This window comes from Xenopus tropicalis, chromosome 1 (assembly GCF_000004195.4).
Source record: "Xenopus tropicalis strain Nigerian chromosome 1, UCB_Xtro_10.0, whole genome shotgun sequence".
NCBI lineage: Eukaryota > Metazoa > Chordata > Amphibia > Anura > Pipidae > Xenopus > Xenopus tropicalis.
In genome coordinates, this window is record NC_030677.2 from 204,837,350 (window position 1) to 204,856,519 (window position 19,170).

The window sequence follows — 19,170 nt, forward strand, 5'->3', positions numbered from 1 at the left end:
GGTGAGTAGGTGCTGGGATGGGGGAAACAAGGTGGAGGTGCCCCTATAGACAATACATTGGGAGGGAGGACGTTTAACTGGGATGTGGGTTGGGGGGAGTTACAGTTGTACTGTGGGGGGGTATATTGCATGTAAAGTGTGGGCAGGAGATGGCTGTGTAACTAAGCAGCAGTGGCAGTAAGATGAATATAATATGTATGCATGAATATCTTATATATCTGTACATTTGTGTATATTTATTATTATTGCACCTACGTATGTTATTTTTAAAAATTAGAATTACTGATCAGTTCCCAGGGGCCTAACATCTGAATGACATGCAAGTTAGGGGGCAGGTAGGGGATGGGTATAGGGGTAGGAGGGGGGCACCTATATGCCTATCACCTGGAGCACAAAGGCCTTAGAACACATTGTGCAACATGTGAAAAAAACTGACAGTTGCGTTCTGTAACATAAACCCATTTAGTTTTCCTCTTTATTGACATTTGCCACTGGGGGCAGACTTTCAGCAGAGGCGAAATAATATGCACTGCTGACTTCCCGAAGCCTCACACCCTTCTAGGAATTAGGGACAGGTGGCAGCTGCAGATAGGTGTGTGGGGCTGAGCCTGGGAAATATCAACAAAATAAGAATTATTCATAATGATACATTAAAGGATGCCCTAGAGTTATTTCAGTTTTGGGTAAATATGATTTGTCTTTTATACAGAGCAGAGATTTAACTGGTAATTCTACAAACCAATCTGTTCTGGCGCTTGGGTGAGTGTAGCCTGGGCTTATGGGCACTATAGTAACTGAAACCCCATGTACTGCCCACACTGAGCAGCCTTACCCAGACTCCTGGGAGTAAAGGAAAAATGGCAAAAGTGCCCTGGGCTGGTGGGTTGGTGTTCTTTAAAGAAGGGAAACACTGGTGACTCTGTGCCACTATATAAATAAATAATGATGATTATTAGATATTTCAGGATCTCTGTGCCGCTGTTTGGGTTCCACGGAAATGATTGGGCTTGCTGCCACCCCTGAGGTTTCTCTGGCAGATGAGCCGGTGAGAATTCGTGCTTGGGGGCTCCCCCCGCAGACAGCGATCACCCTGAGAGCCTGAGTACGGGATGAGAAAGGGGAGATATTCCACTCCAGGGCATTTTACCAGACTGACACAGAGGGCAAAGTGGATCTGGAGCAGTCGGAAGCCACAGGGGGAGATATCCGTGGCGTTTACCCTATGGGACTGTTCTGGGCTCTAAAACCAACCACCCCGTACCGGAGGCTGATAAAACAGGATGTTATGGGGAGCCCTTTCCTTGTGCACCTGGAGCTGTATCCTTCTGTGCTGCTTGTCCCCTCTGAGGATCATCTTCCTGCCGTCACTACAGTGGTGGAGAGGTGGTATGTAGCTCCAGGGGTGCAACGGCTGCAGGTCAGAGATGGATGCGTCCGAGGGGCACTTTTCCTCCCACCAGGTGAGATGCAGGAATACAGGAGATTTCAAGGTGGAAGGTTCCCTTCTTCTAAATAAAAACTGACACTAAAAGGCATTTTTAAGCTCCATACAACTATCATATACATTAATATATGTCATTCAGCCAGCACAGTGTTTTGTTATACCTATTGTATTCTCTCTGTCCATAGCAGTAACTATAGGGGACTTAGACCTTGTGGACTGTGCCCAGTGAGATACATCCGGGGGGGAAGGGGGCTCTGACCTTGTGCTTGGACTTAGTAGGTCTATCCCTAACTGTCATTGAAATCAACCTTTCTAAATCTCAAGGTTTTCCAGATATAACAGAAACATCCTATCTCACATTCTGGGTTAAAACACTGGTACAGATAAAGCTAGAGGCTAATAATTCTGTTCTCTATTTAAGGCGAAGGTCCCTTCCCAGGAGTCATTGACATGTTTGGTGGGCTTGGAGGCCTCCTGGAGTTCCGGAGCAGCCTATTGGCCAGTAGAGGGTTCGCCTCTCTCGCCCTCGCTTACTTTGCTTATAAAGATTTTCCAAAATTTATGCCAATAGCGGACCTCCCATACTTTGAAGAAGCAGCACAGTTTCTACTGAGGAACCCTAAAGTACGTATAGATCATTGTGATGGTGTCTACATTTGTTTAGGTTTATAAGGAGCACGAAAGGCATTTTGGCAATTTACTGACAATAGATTAGCTACAAGAGTACAAGCTAGGATGCCACATCTACTGCAGAAAGCTTTACCATACCTAAGTAAACAGCCCTAAAAGCTACCTACATTTGTTTAAGATAGCAGCTGCCATTTTAACTAGGTATCAGTAGCTTCCGTGCTGCAGCTCTAGCTGCTGGTAGCTATAATTACACAGCACAGTTGGGAGGGGGAGCGAATTCTAAAAGGAGGGGGAGCGAATTCTGATGGGTGGGGGAGCAGGAGAAGGAAGGGGGAGAGAGAGAGGCAAACTGACCAGACTCGTGCCCATGCCCTGAAGGATTTTTCTGAGAGTAGGAATCTGATACCAAAGTACATGTGTACAAAAAGGAAGACAAGAAATCCTGTTTTCTTTGATAGAGGAATCAGTGCAGTGTTTCTGTAAGTGCTTATGGAAGTATTTTCATAGACCTTTCTGAGCATTCTCAGTTTTTACCTTTCCTTCTCCTTTAAACTATGGGAAAGGATGTTCATACTATAGTGCAACTGAATATCAAAAAACAAGTGTACATAGGGGCAATTAATGCCTGACAAAGGATACTGAGCCCTCTGGCAGTAGATCAATGTCATCATAAGGTGCTTGCAATACATCAGCAACAGGCACAGGGTGCACTGATCAGTGTGTAATCACTTAGAGCAGCTCAGAGAATGATAAGAAGATTATAGATTCATTTTTAAATAAATATAGGCTCTGATGTTCTCCTAGACCATGGAAAGAATTCTGTTATTGCTAATGTACATTATGGTTCTTGCAGGTGTCGGGGGATGGAGTTGGAGTGGTTGCAATGTGCAAAGGGGCAGAGATTGCACTGTGTATGGCCTCTTATCTGCCGCAGGTTAAAGCTACTGTCTGTATCAATGGGACCAATGCTCTGTATGGCTACAGTCTTACTTATGGGGATATTTCCAAAGAGGCAATCCCCTACCAGATACAGAAAGTTCAGTTACACTCAGAAACCATACAATTTAACTCCGCTTTAGAGGATCCAAGGAAGCCGGAATGTCAGGATTCTGTCATTCCCATAGAGAGAGCCCGGGGCCCCGTCCTTTTCTGCGTTGGAGACAAAGACCAGAATTGTGACACTTTGTTCTGTGCAAATGAAGCTTTAGCTCGGGCAAGGAAAAAGGGCAAGCAGAATGTGTATGTGCGGCGTTACCCAGGGGCGGGGCATCTCCTGGAGCCCCCCGGCTCTCCTTTCTGCACTGTTTCACAATCCGCTTACTTTCCCCTTCCTGTAATATGGGGTGGGGAGCTTGTGCCCCACTGTACAGCCCAGGAAACATGCTGGAGAGAGATGCGGGATTTTCTCCATAGCAATCTTGCCCCCTGTACCAAGAGTAAGTTATAGGGAACAGGATCCTTATTGTTTCCTGGGATTTTATGTGCATTGGCCCATTATATCCTGCACTTCTGATTGGACTATTTGTATCATCACCTCCCAGTGGAAATGCTGTTGCTCCTGGCCGGGCTGCACTGTATGAGAGGGGAGAGGGACAAGCCTGGGACTCACACTCAGAGGCCATTGTTACCTATAAATGCCATGAAATCATTTATTATACATGTATGTGCTGATTCCCATTCTACCACAATAAAAGAACTGCACACACACTACCAATGGTGGCATAGGTGAGTCACACACTGCAGAAACACATGGGGGGAGGGGTTGTGGGAGGAGCCCAAGTCTAACGAAAGTGTAAGTACAATATAATGGAGGTGCAAGGAATCTGCCAATCTAGATTAACCTGTGCAACAAGCTGTGAATTATATCCTTATAAACAGCATATTCAAATGCCAGAAGTAAAGGTAGGCACAAAAGGCACCTACCTTGGGCACAGAGAAGCAGATCGGAAGGGCCACACAGACAGAGTGTCAGAAAGGCCAAGCAGCAGAGGGCAGCAAGCAGACAGGGAAAGAAGGGGTTAACATGTGAGCTGCAGGTGAGTTGGTTAGTGCCTTTGCCACCAGCCAGGCCCAGACGGGCAATCTGTGGGTTCTGGCAAATGCCAGAGGAGCTGCTGTAAGGTGCCACAGACAGTCACTATTTATTGGGCTGGGGGGCTGTTTGTGCCTCTGGGTACTGGGAATGCCAGGGGGGGCTGTAAGGTGCCACAGACAGTCACTATTTATTGGGCTGGGGGGGGGCTGTTTGTGCCTCTGGGTACTGGGAATGCCAGGGGGGCTGTAAGGTGCCACAGACAGTCACTATTTATTGGGCTGGGGGGGCTGTTTGTGCCTCTGGGTACTGGGAATGCCAGGGGGGGCTGTAAGGTGCCACAGACAGTCACTATTTATTAGGCTGGGGGGGGGCTGTTTGTGCCTCAGGGTACTGGGAATGCCAGGGGGGCTGTAAGGTGCCACAGACAGTCACTATTTATTAGGCTGGGGGGGCTCTTTGTGCCTCTGGGTACTGGGAATGCCAGGGGGGCTGTAAGGTGCCACAGACAGTCACTATTTATTAGGCTGGGGGGGCTCTTTGTGCCTCTTGGTACTGGGAATGCCAGGGGGGCTGTAAGGTGCCACAGACACTCACTATTTATTGGGCTGGGGGGGCTGTTTGTGCCTCTGGGTACTGGGAATGCCAGGGGGGCTGTAAGGTGCCACAGACAGTCACTATTTATTGGGCTGGGGGGGGCTGTTTGTGCCTCTGGGTACTGGGAATGCCAGGGGGGGGCTGTAAGGTGCCACAGACAGGCACTATTTATTGGGCTGGGGGGGGCTGTTTGTGCCTCTGGGTACTGGGAATGCCAGGGGGGGCTGTTTGTGCCTCTGGGTACTGGGAATGCCAGGGGGGCTGTAAGATGCCACAGACAGTCACTATTTGCATACCCCCCAACTGTCCCGCTTTTCGCGGGACAGTCCTGGTTTTTACAGCGCGTATATGGGGGGCACTGTGTATGGGGGGCACTGTGTATGGGGGGCACTGTGTATGGGGGAAATTTCTATGGGGGCATTGTGTATGGAGGGTACTTTCTATGGGGGCACTGTGTATGGGGGCTACTGTCTGTGGGGCAATTGAGGGCATGGTCTATGGGGTCAATTGGGGGCACTGTTTATGGGGCAAATGGGGCACTGTGTATGGGGGGCACTGTCTATGGGGGTGCTGTCTATTGGGCCATCGTGGGCACTATTTTAACAATGAATTTTAAAAATGGGGTGTGGCAATTGGGGCATGGCCACAAAGTGGGCGTGGTCAAAAATGTTGCTGCGCTGCGCGCGCCAAGTCTTTTTGTCCCTCTTTTCATTTTTCAAATGTTGGGAGGTATGTATTTGTTGGGCCTGTAGGGAGCTTTTTGGGCCTATTTAGAATCCCATTCCAGGCCTGCCACTGTTGGGTTGACAGTGGAGTTGTACATGACGTATTTATTAGAGCTCCAACATGGCAAACTATATACAGACATTTGCAAGTAGGAAGTGTATCTAACCATAGAGAACAAGCAGAAAGTCAAGCTAGATAACACATTGTAGCTGAGCTAACATTTAGGCATGCAGCTCCCTCTAGTGGTACACAACAGCCACCAACACCTCTTGGCTCAGCTCTGGATCTGAACATGATTTTAATAACTTAAAGGTACATGGACATGGCTGTACTATGGATACAGAACTCACAAAGCCGGGACAAGACGTGCCTCTTCCCGCCACTCACCGAACGGCCCACAACAACACACCAAGTCCGCTGCCACTTCCAATAGCACATGCGCAGTAATGCTGGCGCCGCTCAGCACTGCCTCATGTTCCAGCTTCCCAACCATTCCCATTTCACTCTGTGCCACCTCCACTATACCCGACACCTTCATTCTCCCCAATACTGCCACAGCCCCTGCTCACCCCTACTCTTCAGCTGCCAGACTGCTACTCTTCAAAGGGAAACCCATGACTGCAGCACACACACTGCCCTACTAAGATGGAGGGCTCCTCTGCCCCCTACAAGCCATCAGTCCCCTGAGCACCCATCAGTACTTGGAACTCTACTCACTCATCACTCACTGTACTCCTGTCCTGATCTTGCGCCTGTTTCCCAGCAAAGGGAAAAAGAGTAGGGATCCATAGGGTTAACTAGTCCCTATGGCTTTAAACACTGCAGCTTCCTTGTTAGTGTTGTTACTGGGCAAAGACCCATGTGTCAGTTTTGAGTTTTCATGTGTGTGTTTATTGGTTAACAGGGAGACCCCTCCCTTGGCACTCAGATATAGTGCTTAGCAGGGGGGGTGGGGCTGCCTCTTTGGCTGCCTTTGCTCACGGGGAAATAGCACTGAGCCTGGGAGCAGGACTAGGCCCCAGTAAGCCATGTGCCCCAAAGTGTTATCATCCACTCTGGTGAAGTCAGGGACAGGGACCCCGTGAATAAGGACCAGTTAGATAGCAAGTTGGTGGAGCACTTTCTAGGAAAGTGAGATAGTGAGGGAAGAAAGCAAGAGCAGTTTGGCTCAGAGGAAAGTAGTTTTGGGAGTACTCTTCCAACTGGCACTGTTGCCTTAGCGTAGGGCCACGGTTTAGACATAGGCAGGTAATGTGTGAACCCTGATCCAGAGTTGCCGTGGGGCCTGAGGGCTAGAGGGGTTCAACCTGAGGAGGTGGTATCCAAGCTGACTGTTCCAGAGAGTGGGAAACTGACCCGGTGGCACTGACCCTGCCCAGGCTCAAGGGGAGTTGGGAGGAGCGGGTGTGCACCCTCTCTGTGCTGCCCTCAGGGAAATGCTATGCTAAACTGATGTATGCGAGTATATTGCATAACCCTGCATATTGATTGTCTCTGACAATAAACCAGTTCTACTGTTCAACTGCAAGAACCTTCTGGTGCCCATTTGTTATTCTGCACTGCACACAGCTACAGTGGGTTGTAGTTGCACTACACCATAGCTCCGTTTGGTCACTTCCACATAGCGACGGCCCATCCTGAAGGATTGAGTCGCACGTACCTCATGCTCTAGACCTATCTAGCCATGCTGTTGGCTTGGTTACAGCCAAGAAAGGGTTACACTTACAATATACAGAATTACACACAGGGAGGACAAGTGTTATAATAAATACAATAAATAAGTATAAATACACAGGGAGTAAGTGCCATGTGGTATGAGACACAGTAGGAAGGAGGTCCCTGCCCCGTAGAGCTTAAAGTCTAAGTAGTACTAGTACTTACCTACTGGCTGCTCTTCAGCCCCACCTGTAAGGGAATAGAATACTCATTACTCTGCAACTCATTTCATTGCTGATGCTACTAAATCCATTAGCTAAGGGGTCCCCTGATACTACACTCATCATTGTTTCACATACACTGCACAGAACCCCAAACACATCACACACGCATCACCCCCACATGCGCTTAAACAGCACCCCAATGTGCTTGAACATTCACCACACATGCATTACACAGCACCCCGACAACCAACCCCACCTCATGAGGGAATGATCCACTCCAGGCCTTTCTGGGACCTTATTTGATATATTTGTTATCATTTAGTGTGAAGAAGAATTTGGGCCTAAAAAAAAAGGACTGGATCATTACCTCCCTCAAGTCATGGGGTTGGTGATGGCAATGTAGGGACCCATAGGGTTAAATGACCCCTATGGCTTTAAATCCCTACAGGTTCAGTGCCCTTAGTTGCTGGGCAGAAGGGAATGTATCTAAGTAAGTTCATTAACATGTGTAACCCTTTCTTGGCTGTAACAAGCCAACAGCACGGCTAGATAGGCCTTGAGCATGGGGTACACGTGACTCAGTCCTTCAGGATGGGCCTTCGCTATGTGGAAGTAACCAAACGGAGCTATGGTGTAGTGCAACTACAACCCACTGTAGCTGTGTGCAGTGCAGAATAACAAATGGGCGCCAGAAGGTTCTTGCAGTTTAACAGTAGAACTGGTTTATTGTCAGAGACAAGTAACTTGCAGGGTTATACAATATACTCACACATCAGTTAGCATAGCTTTCTCTGAGGACAGCACAGAGAGGGGGCACACCCGCTCCCCCCAACTCCCCTTGAGCCCGGGCAGGATCAGTGCCACCGGTTCAGTTGCTCACTCTGTGGAACAGCTAGCTGGATACCACACTCCTCAGGCCCCACGGCAACTTTGGATCAGGGTTCAATCTACCTGCCTCCTAGGTCTAAACCGTGGCCCTACACTAAGGCAACCGTGCCTGTCTGGAAGGGTACTCCCACAGCTACTTTCCTCTGAGCCAAACTGCTCGTGCTCTCTTCCCTCACTATCTCACTTTCCTAGAAAGTGCTCCACAAAACTTGCTATCTAACTGGTCCTCATTCACGGGGTCCCTGTCCCCGACTTCACCAGAGTGGCTGACACACTCTGGGGCACATGGCTTTACTGGAGGCCTAGTTCCTGTGCCTCCAGCACAGTGCTGCTTCCCCTGTGAACACAGGCAGCCAAAGAGGCAGACCCACCCCCCTGCTAAACACTATATCAGAGTGCCAAGGGAGGGGTCTCCCTGTGAACCAATAATCACACATCTGAACTCAAAACTGATACAGGGGTCTTTGCCCAGTAACAGCACAAAACCAGGAAGCTGCAGGGTTTAAAGCCATAGGGACTAGTTAACCCTATGGATCCCTACACATGTGTGTGCTATTGGCTAGCAGGGATGGTGACCACATCCTGCCTGACTTTGGTATAGTGTTGGGAGAGGAGTGGCACCTTCCTGTTTGTTTGCTTCCACCTTAGGGACAGGGTGGGTGTGTGCTGAGAGCCCAGGGCATGGGCCCAGGCCCAGTGAAGTCGGGGAACAGGGCCCCGTGAATGAGGCATTAGATAGTGGCAGGTGTAGCTCCCTGTATAGTACACTCTAGGAGTGTAAGGCAGTTAGGGCTGAGCTAGAATGAGCAGCATGAGCTCCTGCATAGGATTTGCAGTTTTTCTGGAGATATCTCTCCCAGGCCATATTGCCTGTAGTGTAGGGATCCAAGTGAATAGGGAATCAGGATAGAGAATTCCCTGAGGGATCCACTACAGGGTGTGTCGCAGGGGTGACGTACGATTCCTGCCAGTCTGCCCGCAGGAGAGTGTTAGTCTAAATATACACTCGGTATGTGTTGCCTGTACCACTGGCCTCTGAAGCTGTATTGTGAGTAACCCTGTGGATGTTCAATAAACACTTATTACTTTGTTTTTGCAAGAACCTCTGGCGCCCTCTGTTGTCATTTTTCTGCATAGCAGCAGGAGAGGTGTAGTTGCACAACACCCTCACTTTCCTCTTCCACTTAGCGAAGGCCCATTCTGGGTAAGAGGGTACAGTGTAACCCATGTTCTACTGGTACTAGTCCGGAAAGGCAGCTATTGAGCTGAAATAGAGGTTACAGCAACATTTTTCACAAGCCACACCCATTTAAAGACTCTGCACCCATCTGTGGATGCCACACCCAATAATCTTTCTATTTGCTCTGTGAAACCTGCATAAAATGTCATTGTCCCCTTGCATCATCCAATTCCATCCAATAACAAGTGGCACAGTGTATTCCCCCAGCATCATATGGTGCAGTCTATTTTCACAGCAGCACAGTATACTACCCAGCATAAAGTGCTTTTATTGCTAAATGAGTACATTGCAAATAATTCATTCTGCCATTTCAAATACTATTCTTGAACCAATAAACGTATTTTTTTGTTGTCATATTATTATTGTAAAGGTGCATTGTGTCTGATTTTGAACTTTCAGAAAAAGCCAGAACTGCACAATTGAATTACTTTCATATAAATTATTGTTTCTCCTACTCTGTGTAAGTAGAGGAGTCATGGCCGGACTTGGGTGTTTTACTACTGAGTGCTATTCTCATATTTACCACTAGTTGGGGAATATTTTAAGCAATACAGGTGTCAGGGAGCTGTTATCTCGTTATCTTTCCATTCTTCTGCTGATTGGCTGCTGGGGGGGGGGGAGTGATATCACTTCTATCAGCCTAAAAGAGAGACTGACGTTTATTCAGCTGCTGTATGATTTAAAATGATAATGGCAACAGAAATAAAAATGTGTTGGTTTTAACAAAACTCTGCTGGGGGACACAATATTACACAGAACGTCTCAGTATTAGGGGTTGTTCCATTTATACACATGCCCAGTCACTTGGCTGCACTACATTTCCCATGGTTCCCTCTTGCTTACAGGACAAAGTGAGGAAGTGTGAGGAGCAAAGCTTTTAAAAGGGGTGTAAACCCAGAAACTTAATGTTTATTAATTGCTATTGAAAGCAGTATCTGTCCCTTTCTGCACTTCTGTTTCTGACCCTCAAAGGATAAGTAAACCTTTAAAATAATGTTATGTAAAACTGATGAAAGTGCTATTATAGGCACTTTACATGCATGATTATTTTTTTTAATTCCAAGATATTAAGGGTTAAAAGTAAAGTTAATTCAATGACCTCCACTGCTTCATGTTTAGAGAGTGACCAGCAGGTGGCGATGTTATAACAAAATGCATATATATTAACAGTACTTTTAACCCTTAATACCTTGGAATAAAAAATAAATTAACAATGAATGTAAACTGCAAAAGTGCTTAGAATAGCATTCCTATGAATTTTACATCAACTTTTTTTAAAAACATTCACATACTTTAAAATAATCTTGCAGATGCCAGCCAAGAAAGGCCGATTAATCAGCTGGCTTCTACTACATTGTTTCAAAAGTGAGAACCGCCAGGGCAGAGACCAGAAAGTGACAGACAGATGCGGCTTTCAATAGTAACTACATTTACACTTAACTTGGAAACCAGTTGCATTGTGCAATGGGAAAGTTGCTTGATGATACATTTTCTTTTATTAGGCAGAATTGGATTTTTAGGTTTACATCCCCTTTAATCCCTAGATTGGAAAACCCTGCTCCCCCTTAGCAGTGTGGGTAACACCCAGCGGAGCAGGCACCACCCCTCTCACACACTTGGCGGCAGTACTATGGGTGAGTAGGTGCTGGGGATGGGGGAAACAAGGTGGAGGTGCCCCTATAGACAATACATTGGGAGGGAGGACGTTTTACTGGGATGTGGGTTGGGGGGAGTTACAGTTGTACTGTGGGGGGGTATATTGAATGTAGAGTGGGGGCAGGAGATGGCTGTGTAACTAAGCAGCAGTGGCAGTAAGATGAATATAATATGTATGCATGAATATCTTATATATCTGTACATTTGTGTATATTTATTATTATTGCACCTACATATGTTATTTTCAAAAATTAGAATTACTGATCAGTTCCCAGGGGCCTAACATCTGAATAATTTAATAAGTTAGGGGGCAGGTAGGGGATGGGTATAGGGGTGGGAGGGGGGCACCTATAGGCCTGGAGCACAAAGGCCTTAGAACACATTGTGCAACATGAGAAAAAAAATGGCAGATCTTTCTGTAACATAAACCCATTTAGTTTTCCTCTTTATTGACATTTGCCACTGGGGGCAGACTTTCAGCAGAGGCTAAATAATATGCACTGCTGACTTCCCGAATTCTCACCCCCTTCTAGGAATTAGGGACAGGTGGCAGCTGCTGATAGGTGTGTGGGGCTGAGCCTGGGAAATGTAGGCAAAATAAGAATTATTCATAATGATAAAATAAAGGATGCCCTAGAGTTATTTCAGTTTTGGGTAAATATTATCTGTGTTTTATACAGAGCAAAGATTTAACTGGTAATTCTACCCACCAATCTGTTCTGGCGCTTGGGTGTAGCCTGGGCATATGGGCACTATAGTAACTGGAACCCTATGCATACCTTACAACTGTCCCGATTTTTATGCCTCATCCCGCTGTCCCGGATTTTCTCTTTAATGTCCCGCTCCCTCACCGATCGGGCTGATTGGGCCTCCTGTCAAATACCTCACAAAGTTATAAAAGCACGATCTTTTCTCTCTGTCCCTACCCAGCACCTCCTGTCAAATTCAGCAGTGAGCAGGAGGGGCTGGGAAGGGATCGTGAAAGAAAAGGTTTTGCTGTGAGGATTTGACAGGAGGCCTTATTGGTGAGGGAGCAGGAGGAGTTGGGAATGATCAGTGAGGGAGCAGGGGGGCTGGGAACATCTATGAGAGAGCAGGGGGGCGGGAACGATTGTTGAGGGAGCAGGGGGGCCAGGGAACAATCGGTGAGGGAGCAGGGGGGCCAGGGAACGATCGGTGAGGGAGCAGGGGGGCCAGGGAACGATTGGTGAGGGAGCAGGCTGGGCTGGGAACGATCGGTGAGGGAGCAGGGGGGCCAGGGAACGATTGGTGAGGGAGCAGGCTGGGCTGGGAACGATCGGTGAGGGAGCAGGGGGGCCAGGGAACGATTGGTGAGGGAGCAGGGGGGCCAGGGAACGATCGGTGAGGGAGCAGGGGGGCCAGGGAACGATCGGTGAGGGAGAAGGGGGGGGCGGTAACGATCGGTGAGGGAGCAGGGGGGCCAGGGAACGATCGGTGAGGGAGAAGGGGGGGGCGGTAACGATCGGTGAGGGAGCAGGCTGGGCTGGGAACGATCGGTGAGGGAGAAGGGGGGGCTGGGAACGATCGGTAAGGGAGCAGGAGGGGCTGGGAAGGGGAGAGAAAAGATCAGAATCAGACCTGTGAGCCTCCTGTCAGTGAGTTATAACATCTATTCTCTGCAACTCCCCAGGTTGGTGATCCCTGTAGTAAGGCCTTGAGCATTGTCCACCCTTCTAAAGTACTGTATGCATTACTAAAGTACAGATCTGTGTAGCTGGAATCTCTGGACTGTGGAGGGAAGCAAAAGGATTCCCTAAACCTGATGTTTTAGAAAACTGGATACCTGCACTCCCACTGTCTAGATCAGGTACCTTTTTACTTGATGGCAGGCGCAGAGAGATTCTGCAGCATTTGATCCTTCATATTACATTGTTTTAGGTTAAAAGGCCATTCATCTGGGAAAATTTTATTCAGGACAGTAGCAACCAACGATGAAAAAGGGTGTGTTTATGTAAAGTGGTATGTGGGTGTGGTCACAAAGTGGGCACGCACACTGTTTTTGTCCCTCTTTCTAATTTTGAAATGTTGCGAGGTATGCCCTATGTACTGCCCACACTGAGCAGCCTTACCCAGACTCCTGGCAGCAAAGGAAAAATGGCAGAAGTGCCCTGGGCTGGTGGGTTGGTGTTCTATAAAGAAGGGAAACACTGGTGACTCTGTGCCACTATATAAATAAATAATGATGATTATTAGTGATATTTCAGGATCTCTGTGCCGCTGTTCAGGTTCCCCGGAAATGATCGGGCTTGCTGCCACCCCTGAGGTTTCTCTGGCAGATGAGCCGGTGAGGATTCGTGCTTGGGGGCTCCCCCCGCAGACAGCGATCACCCTGAGAGCCTGGGTACGGGATGAGAAAGGGGACATATTCCACTCCAGGGCATTTTACCAGACTGACACAGAGGGCAAAGTGGATCTGGAGCAGTCGGAAGCCACAGGGGGAGATTTCCGTGGCATTTACCCTATGGGACTGTTCTGGGCTCTAAAACCAACCACCCCGTACCGGAGGCTGATAAAATGGGATGTTATGGGGAGCCCTTTCCTTGTGCACCTGGAGCTGTATCCTTCTGTGCTGCTTGTCCCCTCCGAGGATCATCTTCCTGCCGTCACTACAGTGGTGGAGAGGTGGTATGTAGCTCCAGGGGTGCAACGGCTGCAGGTCAGAGATGGGCGCGTCCGAGGGGCACTTTTCATCCCACCAGGTGAGATGCAGAAATACAGGAGATTTCAAAGTGGAAGGTTCCCTTCTTCCAAGTTAAAACTATCACATTCCGTTTTACATTAATATATATCATTCAGCCAGCACAGTGTTTCATTATCCCTTATTGTATTCTCTCTCTTGTATAAGCTCAGCTGGTAATAGGGATAAGTGATGAAGCCCAGTGGGATGCATCCTGGGGGGGACCCAGAGCTAGGAACCCTATTTCATTAGAAATTTTGACCTTGTTTCTAGTAGAAAAGACTTTAAGATTTTAATCTTTGGTATAAATTAGGGTCACCCTTTTCACTTCAATAGTTACAAGATTTAGTGCAGCCTAGCGATATGAAACTAATAAGAATGAAGCTTGGGTATAGTAAGTTGTGGGTTTATGCATGCAAGAGCAGGGTCGGACTGGAGCATTGGGGCCCACCGGGGCTGCAAGCTCAGGGCCCTCCTACTGACATCTGCCCCCTCCACACCGCATCCCTTTTACCTTGTGGGAAGTGGAACAGGGGCGATGCAGCAACCCAGGCAGGGATGCAGGGGAGAGGGAGTGGCCCAGGCATGAGAGCGGGGGAAGCTGGGGTGGCCTGGGCAGGGGAATGGGATTAGGTCTTCAGGGAAGCTGGGGCCCACTGGGTTTTTTTCCTGGTGTCCTGCCAGTCCGACCCGGTGCAAGAGCACATCAGTGTAGTACATCCTTTATTAGACTTCAGGCTGGGACCTAATAGGTCTATCCCTAACTGTCACTAAAATCAACCTTCCTAAATCTCAAGGTTTTCCAGATATAACAGAAACATCCTACCTCACGTTCTGGGTTAAAACACTTGGCCATCTTTTTTTATTTCGGAGAATAGAGATAAAGCTAGAGGCTAATAATTCTGTTCTCTAATTAAGGCCAAGGTCCCTTCCCAGGAGTCATTGACATGTTTTGTATGATTGGAGGCCTCCTGGAGTTCCGGAGCAGCCTATTGGCCAGTAGAGGGTTCGCCTCTCTCGCCCTCGCTTACTTTGCTTATGAAGATCTTCCAAAATTTATGCCAATAGTGGATCTCACATACTTTGAAAAAGCAGCACAGTTTCTACTGAGGAATCCTAAAGTATGTATAAATCATTATGATGGTGTCTACATTCAAGTCGATACTAGCACATACTATAGTACAACCTAATATCAAAAAACAAGTGTACGTAGGAGCAATTAATGACTGACAAAGGCTACTGAGCCCTCTGGCAGCAGATCAATGTCATCATAAGGTGCTTGCAATACATCACCTACAGGCACAGGGTGCACTGATCAGTGTGTAATCACTTAGAGCAGCTCAGAGAATGACAAGATGGTCTAGTGATTCCAGGAAAGGGAGAAGGCTGAGCAAGAAATGGGAGAAATTGTCAGTTTTGAAGATAGGATCCTCCTTGTCATAAGGAAGGGATGTCTGTGGACTAAGCGTTGCATCTAAGGAACATCATATTCTGCTTGATTCCTTGCTCCATAGACTTCCTAAGGTCAGCATCAGACCAGAGGGAGTCTAAGGACACCAAGGCTACTGCCAATACAGCACATCCCCATTATATCTCAAGAAGGCAAGAATAAAAAAAGTATTTAACACAATTATAGATTTTAAAAAAAAAAAATAAATATAGGCTCTGATGTTCTCCTAGACGATGGAAAGAATACTGTTATTACTAATGTACATTATGGTCCTTGCAGGTGTCGGGGGATGGAGTTGGAGTGGTCGGAGTGTGTAAAGGGGCAGAGATTGCACTGTGTATGGCCTCTTAACTGCCGCAGGTTCAAGCTACTGTCTGTATCAATGGCCCCAATGCAGTTAATGGCAACTTTCTTACTTATGGGGATATTTCTATGGGGGCAATCCCCTACCAGATACATAAAGTTCAGTTACACTCAGAAACCATGCAATTTAGCTCCGCTTTAGACGACTCAAGGAAACCGGAATGTCAGGATTCTGTCATTCCCATAGAGAGAGCCCGGGGCCCCGTCCTTTTCTGCGTTGGAGACAAAGACCAGAATTGTGAGAGCTTGTTCTTTGCAAATGAAGCTTTAGCTCGGGCACGGAAAAAGGGCAAGCAGAATGTGTATGTGCGGCGTTACCCAGGGGCGGGGCATCTCCTGGAGCCCCCCGGCTCTCCTTTCTGCCCTGTTTCACAATCCCCTTACTTTCCCCTTCCTGTAATATGGGGTGGGGAGCTTGTGCCCCACTGTACAGCCCAGGAAACATGCTGGAGAGAGATGCAGGATTTTCTCCATAGCAATCTTGCCCCCGGTACCAAGAGTAAGTTATAGGGAACAGGATCCTTATTGTTTCCCTGGGATTTAATCTGCATTGGCCCATTATATCCTGCACTTCTGATTGGACTATTTGTATCATCACATCCCAGTGGAAATGCTATTGCTCCTGGCTGGGCTGCACTGTATGAGAGGAGAGGGACAAGCCTGGGACACACAGAGGCCATTGTTACCTAACAGATTCCTGTAAATGCCATGAAGTTATTTATTATACACGTATGTGCTGATTCCCATTATAAAACAATAAAAGAACTGCACACACACTACCAATGGTGGCATGGGTGAATCACCACGTCATAGCCCCGCCCCATGATATCACTGCCCCGCCTCATCCCCATCCTGTGATGTCCCACCCCTTGTGACATCACCGCCCCCTGCCCGGAGACTAAAGCCAGCAGAGATGGCAACCCTACTAGAGCCTCAGCAGAGCGTACCGGGCCCCCCAATTTGATCTTTTCTCAGGGCCCACCAAGGCCTTAAAACAACCCTGATTGGGGTAGTTAATAGGAGCAGAACATTCTGTGTGGAGAAGTTTGGTGGGAAAGGGTATAAGTTGGTTAATTGAGGCCCAGCGGCCAAACCCAGTACCATTAGGACATTTTGACTACAACAGCAAAACACTGCATACACTATAGCCCTTAATACTGAGTAGCACTGCACCCCACATTCAGCCCACAGGGGTAAAGGAAAGCATGAATGTACCCCAGCAATCTCAGTACAAGGGTGCTACCATAGAATTAGCAGTACTTTCACCTCCACCTCAATCTCCTTATTATACAGCAGTTTCACATGAAGTGACCCAAACCCGGGGAGACTCAAGCAACTCAAACCTTCCTCACTCTTCTGCCTATAACTGAGCCCTGTACCAAGTACAATAATAAATACCAATATTTGCCCAGAGCTAAGTGTACAAGAGTATGGAGGTCCCATGGGAAAAATACATGTTAAACACATGTTACAAATACCACTTTACATATGTACCAAAGGGTTAAAGATAGGTACTGGACTGAACCATGTAGCAAAAATTGTTGAGTCTAAGGTGGTGATGTGATGTAATAAAGGAAGCTAAGTTTTCTAGGTACAGTAACCCATAGCAACCAATCAGCAGGCAGCATTTACTGGTCACCTGTTTAAAAGCAAACATCTTATTGGTTGCTATGGGTTTCTGCACCTGGGCAAACTTAGTTCCTTTCATTGCATATGGGGGGGTAGGGTCTAAGTATTTGGGTACAATGAACATGACCACGGCAGTACAGAAATCATACCTCCCAACATTTTGAAAATGGAAAGAGGGACAAAAAAGAATGGGGCACGTAGTGCGGCAAAATTTTTTGACCACACCCAAAAATTTCATTTCATAATCAAAAAGATGGTACATTGACAAGGAAAAAGGGCAAGCAGAATGTGTATGTGCGGCGTTACCCAGGGGCGGGGCATCTCCTGGAGCCCCCCGGCTCTCCTTCTGCCCTGTTTCCCAATCCCCTTACTTCCCCCTTCCCTTAATGTGGGGTGGGGAGCTTGTGCCCCACTGTACAGCCCAGGAAACATGCTGGAGAGAGATGCGGGATTTTCTCCATAGCAATCTTGCCCCCTGTACCAAGAGTAAGTTATAGGGAACAGGATCCTTATTGTTTCTGGGATTTAATCTGCATTGTCCCATTATATCCTGCACTTCTGATTTCCATGGAAATGCTGGTGCTCCTGGCCGGGCTGCACTGTATGTGAGAGGGACAAGCCTGGGACTAATTTCTGTCACATGACTCACTAAAACTTGTATATTATAATAAATAAAGTACCACCTTTTGTAAAATATGAAGATATTAGACGTCACCTTGGAGTTCCATGACCTGCAATTTGAAGCTGCACCCCACAGTCAGCCCAAAAGGGTAAAGGAAAGTGTAACCCCTTTTTGGCTGTATAAGACCAAATCCAGCTATGGGTAGAGCATGGGGTACACGGGACTCTCCTTTCCCAGGATGAGCCTTCGCAATGTGGAAGTAACTTAATGGAGGGTGTTGTAAAACTACACCTCTCACTGCCAAGTGTAAGCGCAAAGTTTTAAGAATTAGATTGAAAATAACAACTGATTTATTTGTCCAAGACAAATGTTGAAGTGCAGGGTTCCATACAAAATGCTCACAGCCAATGAGGTGCTAAGGCAAGGCAGACTCAATAGATGGTAAAAGAACAGTACTGCCCCACTATGGAGAGTTTAGGGAAAGTAGTCTTTTATCCTTAGAATGTCCACCTTATTGGGCCAGATCCCAAACAGCCGACGGTGGTTCAGGGATAGGAACTAACCTGACACCTGTGTATTTACTGCAGTTCCTACAATAAGGATGGTTTCTCCAGGCTGGCATGAATGGCCTTTTCACACCTCTTTCAAACCATCTGTCCTCTCTGTGCTGTATTGCATCAGCTATGCGTGGTGTTGTCTACTGTTCTGTCCTGCTCACTGTCTGAAGTGAGATTGACAGGCAGATAACCCTTCTTCAAAACACCACACTGTGTAAGTTGTTAACTTGTTTAATGAGTATTTGAAGATGAAAGGGTAAAACTGAAATACATACAAATAAAAAGGGTATAAGTGTCTCTGCTGATGAAACAATATACATACATATACATTACACAGATGTAATAAATCTGCTATCAAACAGAAACAAACCTCTCTCTCTAAGATGCAGAAGCTGAGTATATTAACCCTTTAAGTGCCAAGGGACGTAGATTCTACGTCCCAGGTACCAAGGGACCAAAGTGCCATGGGACGTAGAATCTACGTCCAATGGCACTGTCGGGTTTACAAGCGCTGCGCTCGCTTTTAAAGCAGCGCAGCGCTTGTAAACCCCTCAGATCCCCCTAGGCAACGAGCAATGAAGACATACTTACCGATCCGGGTCCCCCAGCCGCACCGATCGCGTCGCCAGCCAATGACAGCAGTGGACACGCGTTGATGACGTGTCCACTGCTGTCCCTTTAAATAGCGCCGCCTACTGTCGGCTCCCTCACTCCTGCTGCGCACTTGGGACAAGATGGAGCTCCCCTGCTGCCTTCCT

At 47.5% G+C, this 19,170-nt stretch overlaps 3 protein-coding genes across 3 annotated transcripts in view; all 3 read left to right on the forward strand.

Moving 5' to 3' along the window:
- Nucleotides 1-759: 759 nt before the first annotated feature.
- LOC100497260 (acyl-coenzyme A amino acid N-acyltransferase 2) lies at nt 760-16,936 on the forward strand. The gene is given in 4 exon segments (XM_012967009.3): nt 760-1,460; nt 1,866-2,068; nt 2,928-3,008; nt 15,602-16,936. Coding segments are annotated over 4 exon segments (1,260 nt in total). The 5' UTR covers nt 760-997; the 3' UTR covers nt 16,115-16,936.
- Nucleotides 3,847-19,170, forward strand: part of LOC100497580 (acyl-coenzyme A amino acid N-acyltransferase 1) — a 73,852-nt gene continuing 58,528 nt past the window's right edge. Inside the window, exon 1 of the mRNA XM_031894884.1 lies at nt 3,847-4,110. The gene's annotated coding sequence lies outside the window, so the exon portion shown is untranslated. The remainder of the gene's footprint in view (nt 4,111-19,170) is intronic.
- On the forward strand, nt 13,291-16,815 carry LOC116408197 (acyl-coenzyme A amino acid N-acyltransferase 2-like). Its single transcript, XM_031894895.1, has 3 exons — nt 13,291-13,813; nt 14,710-14,912; nt 15,521-16,815. Exons 1-3 carry the CDS (start codon nt 13,294-13,296, stop codon nt 15,590-15,592), a joined length of 795 nt encoding a protein of 264 aa, XP_031750755.1. The 5' UTR covers nt 13,291-13,293; the 3' UTR covers nt 15,593-16,815.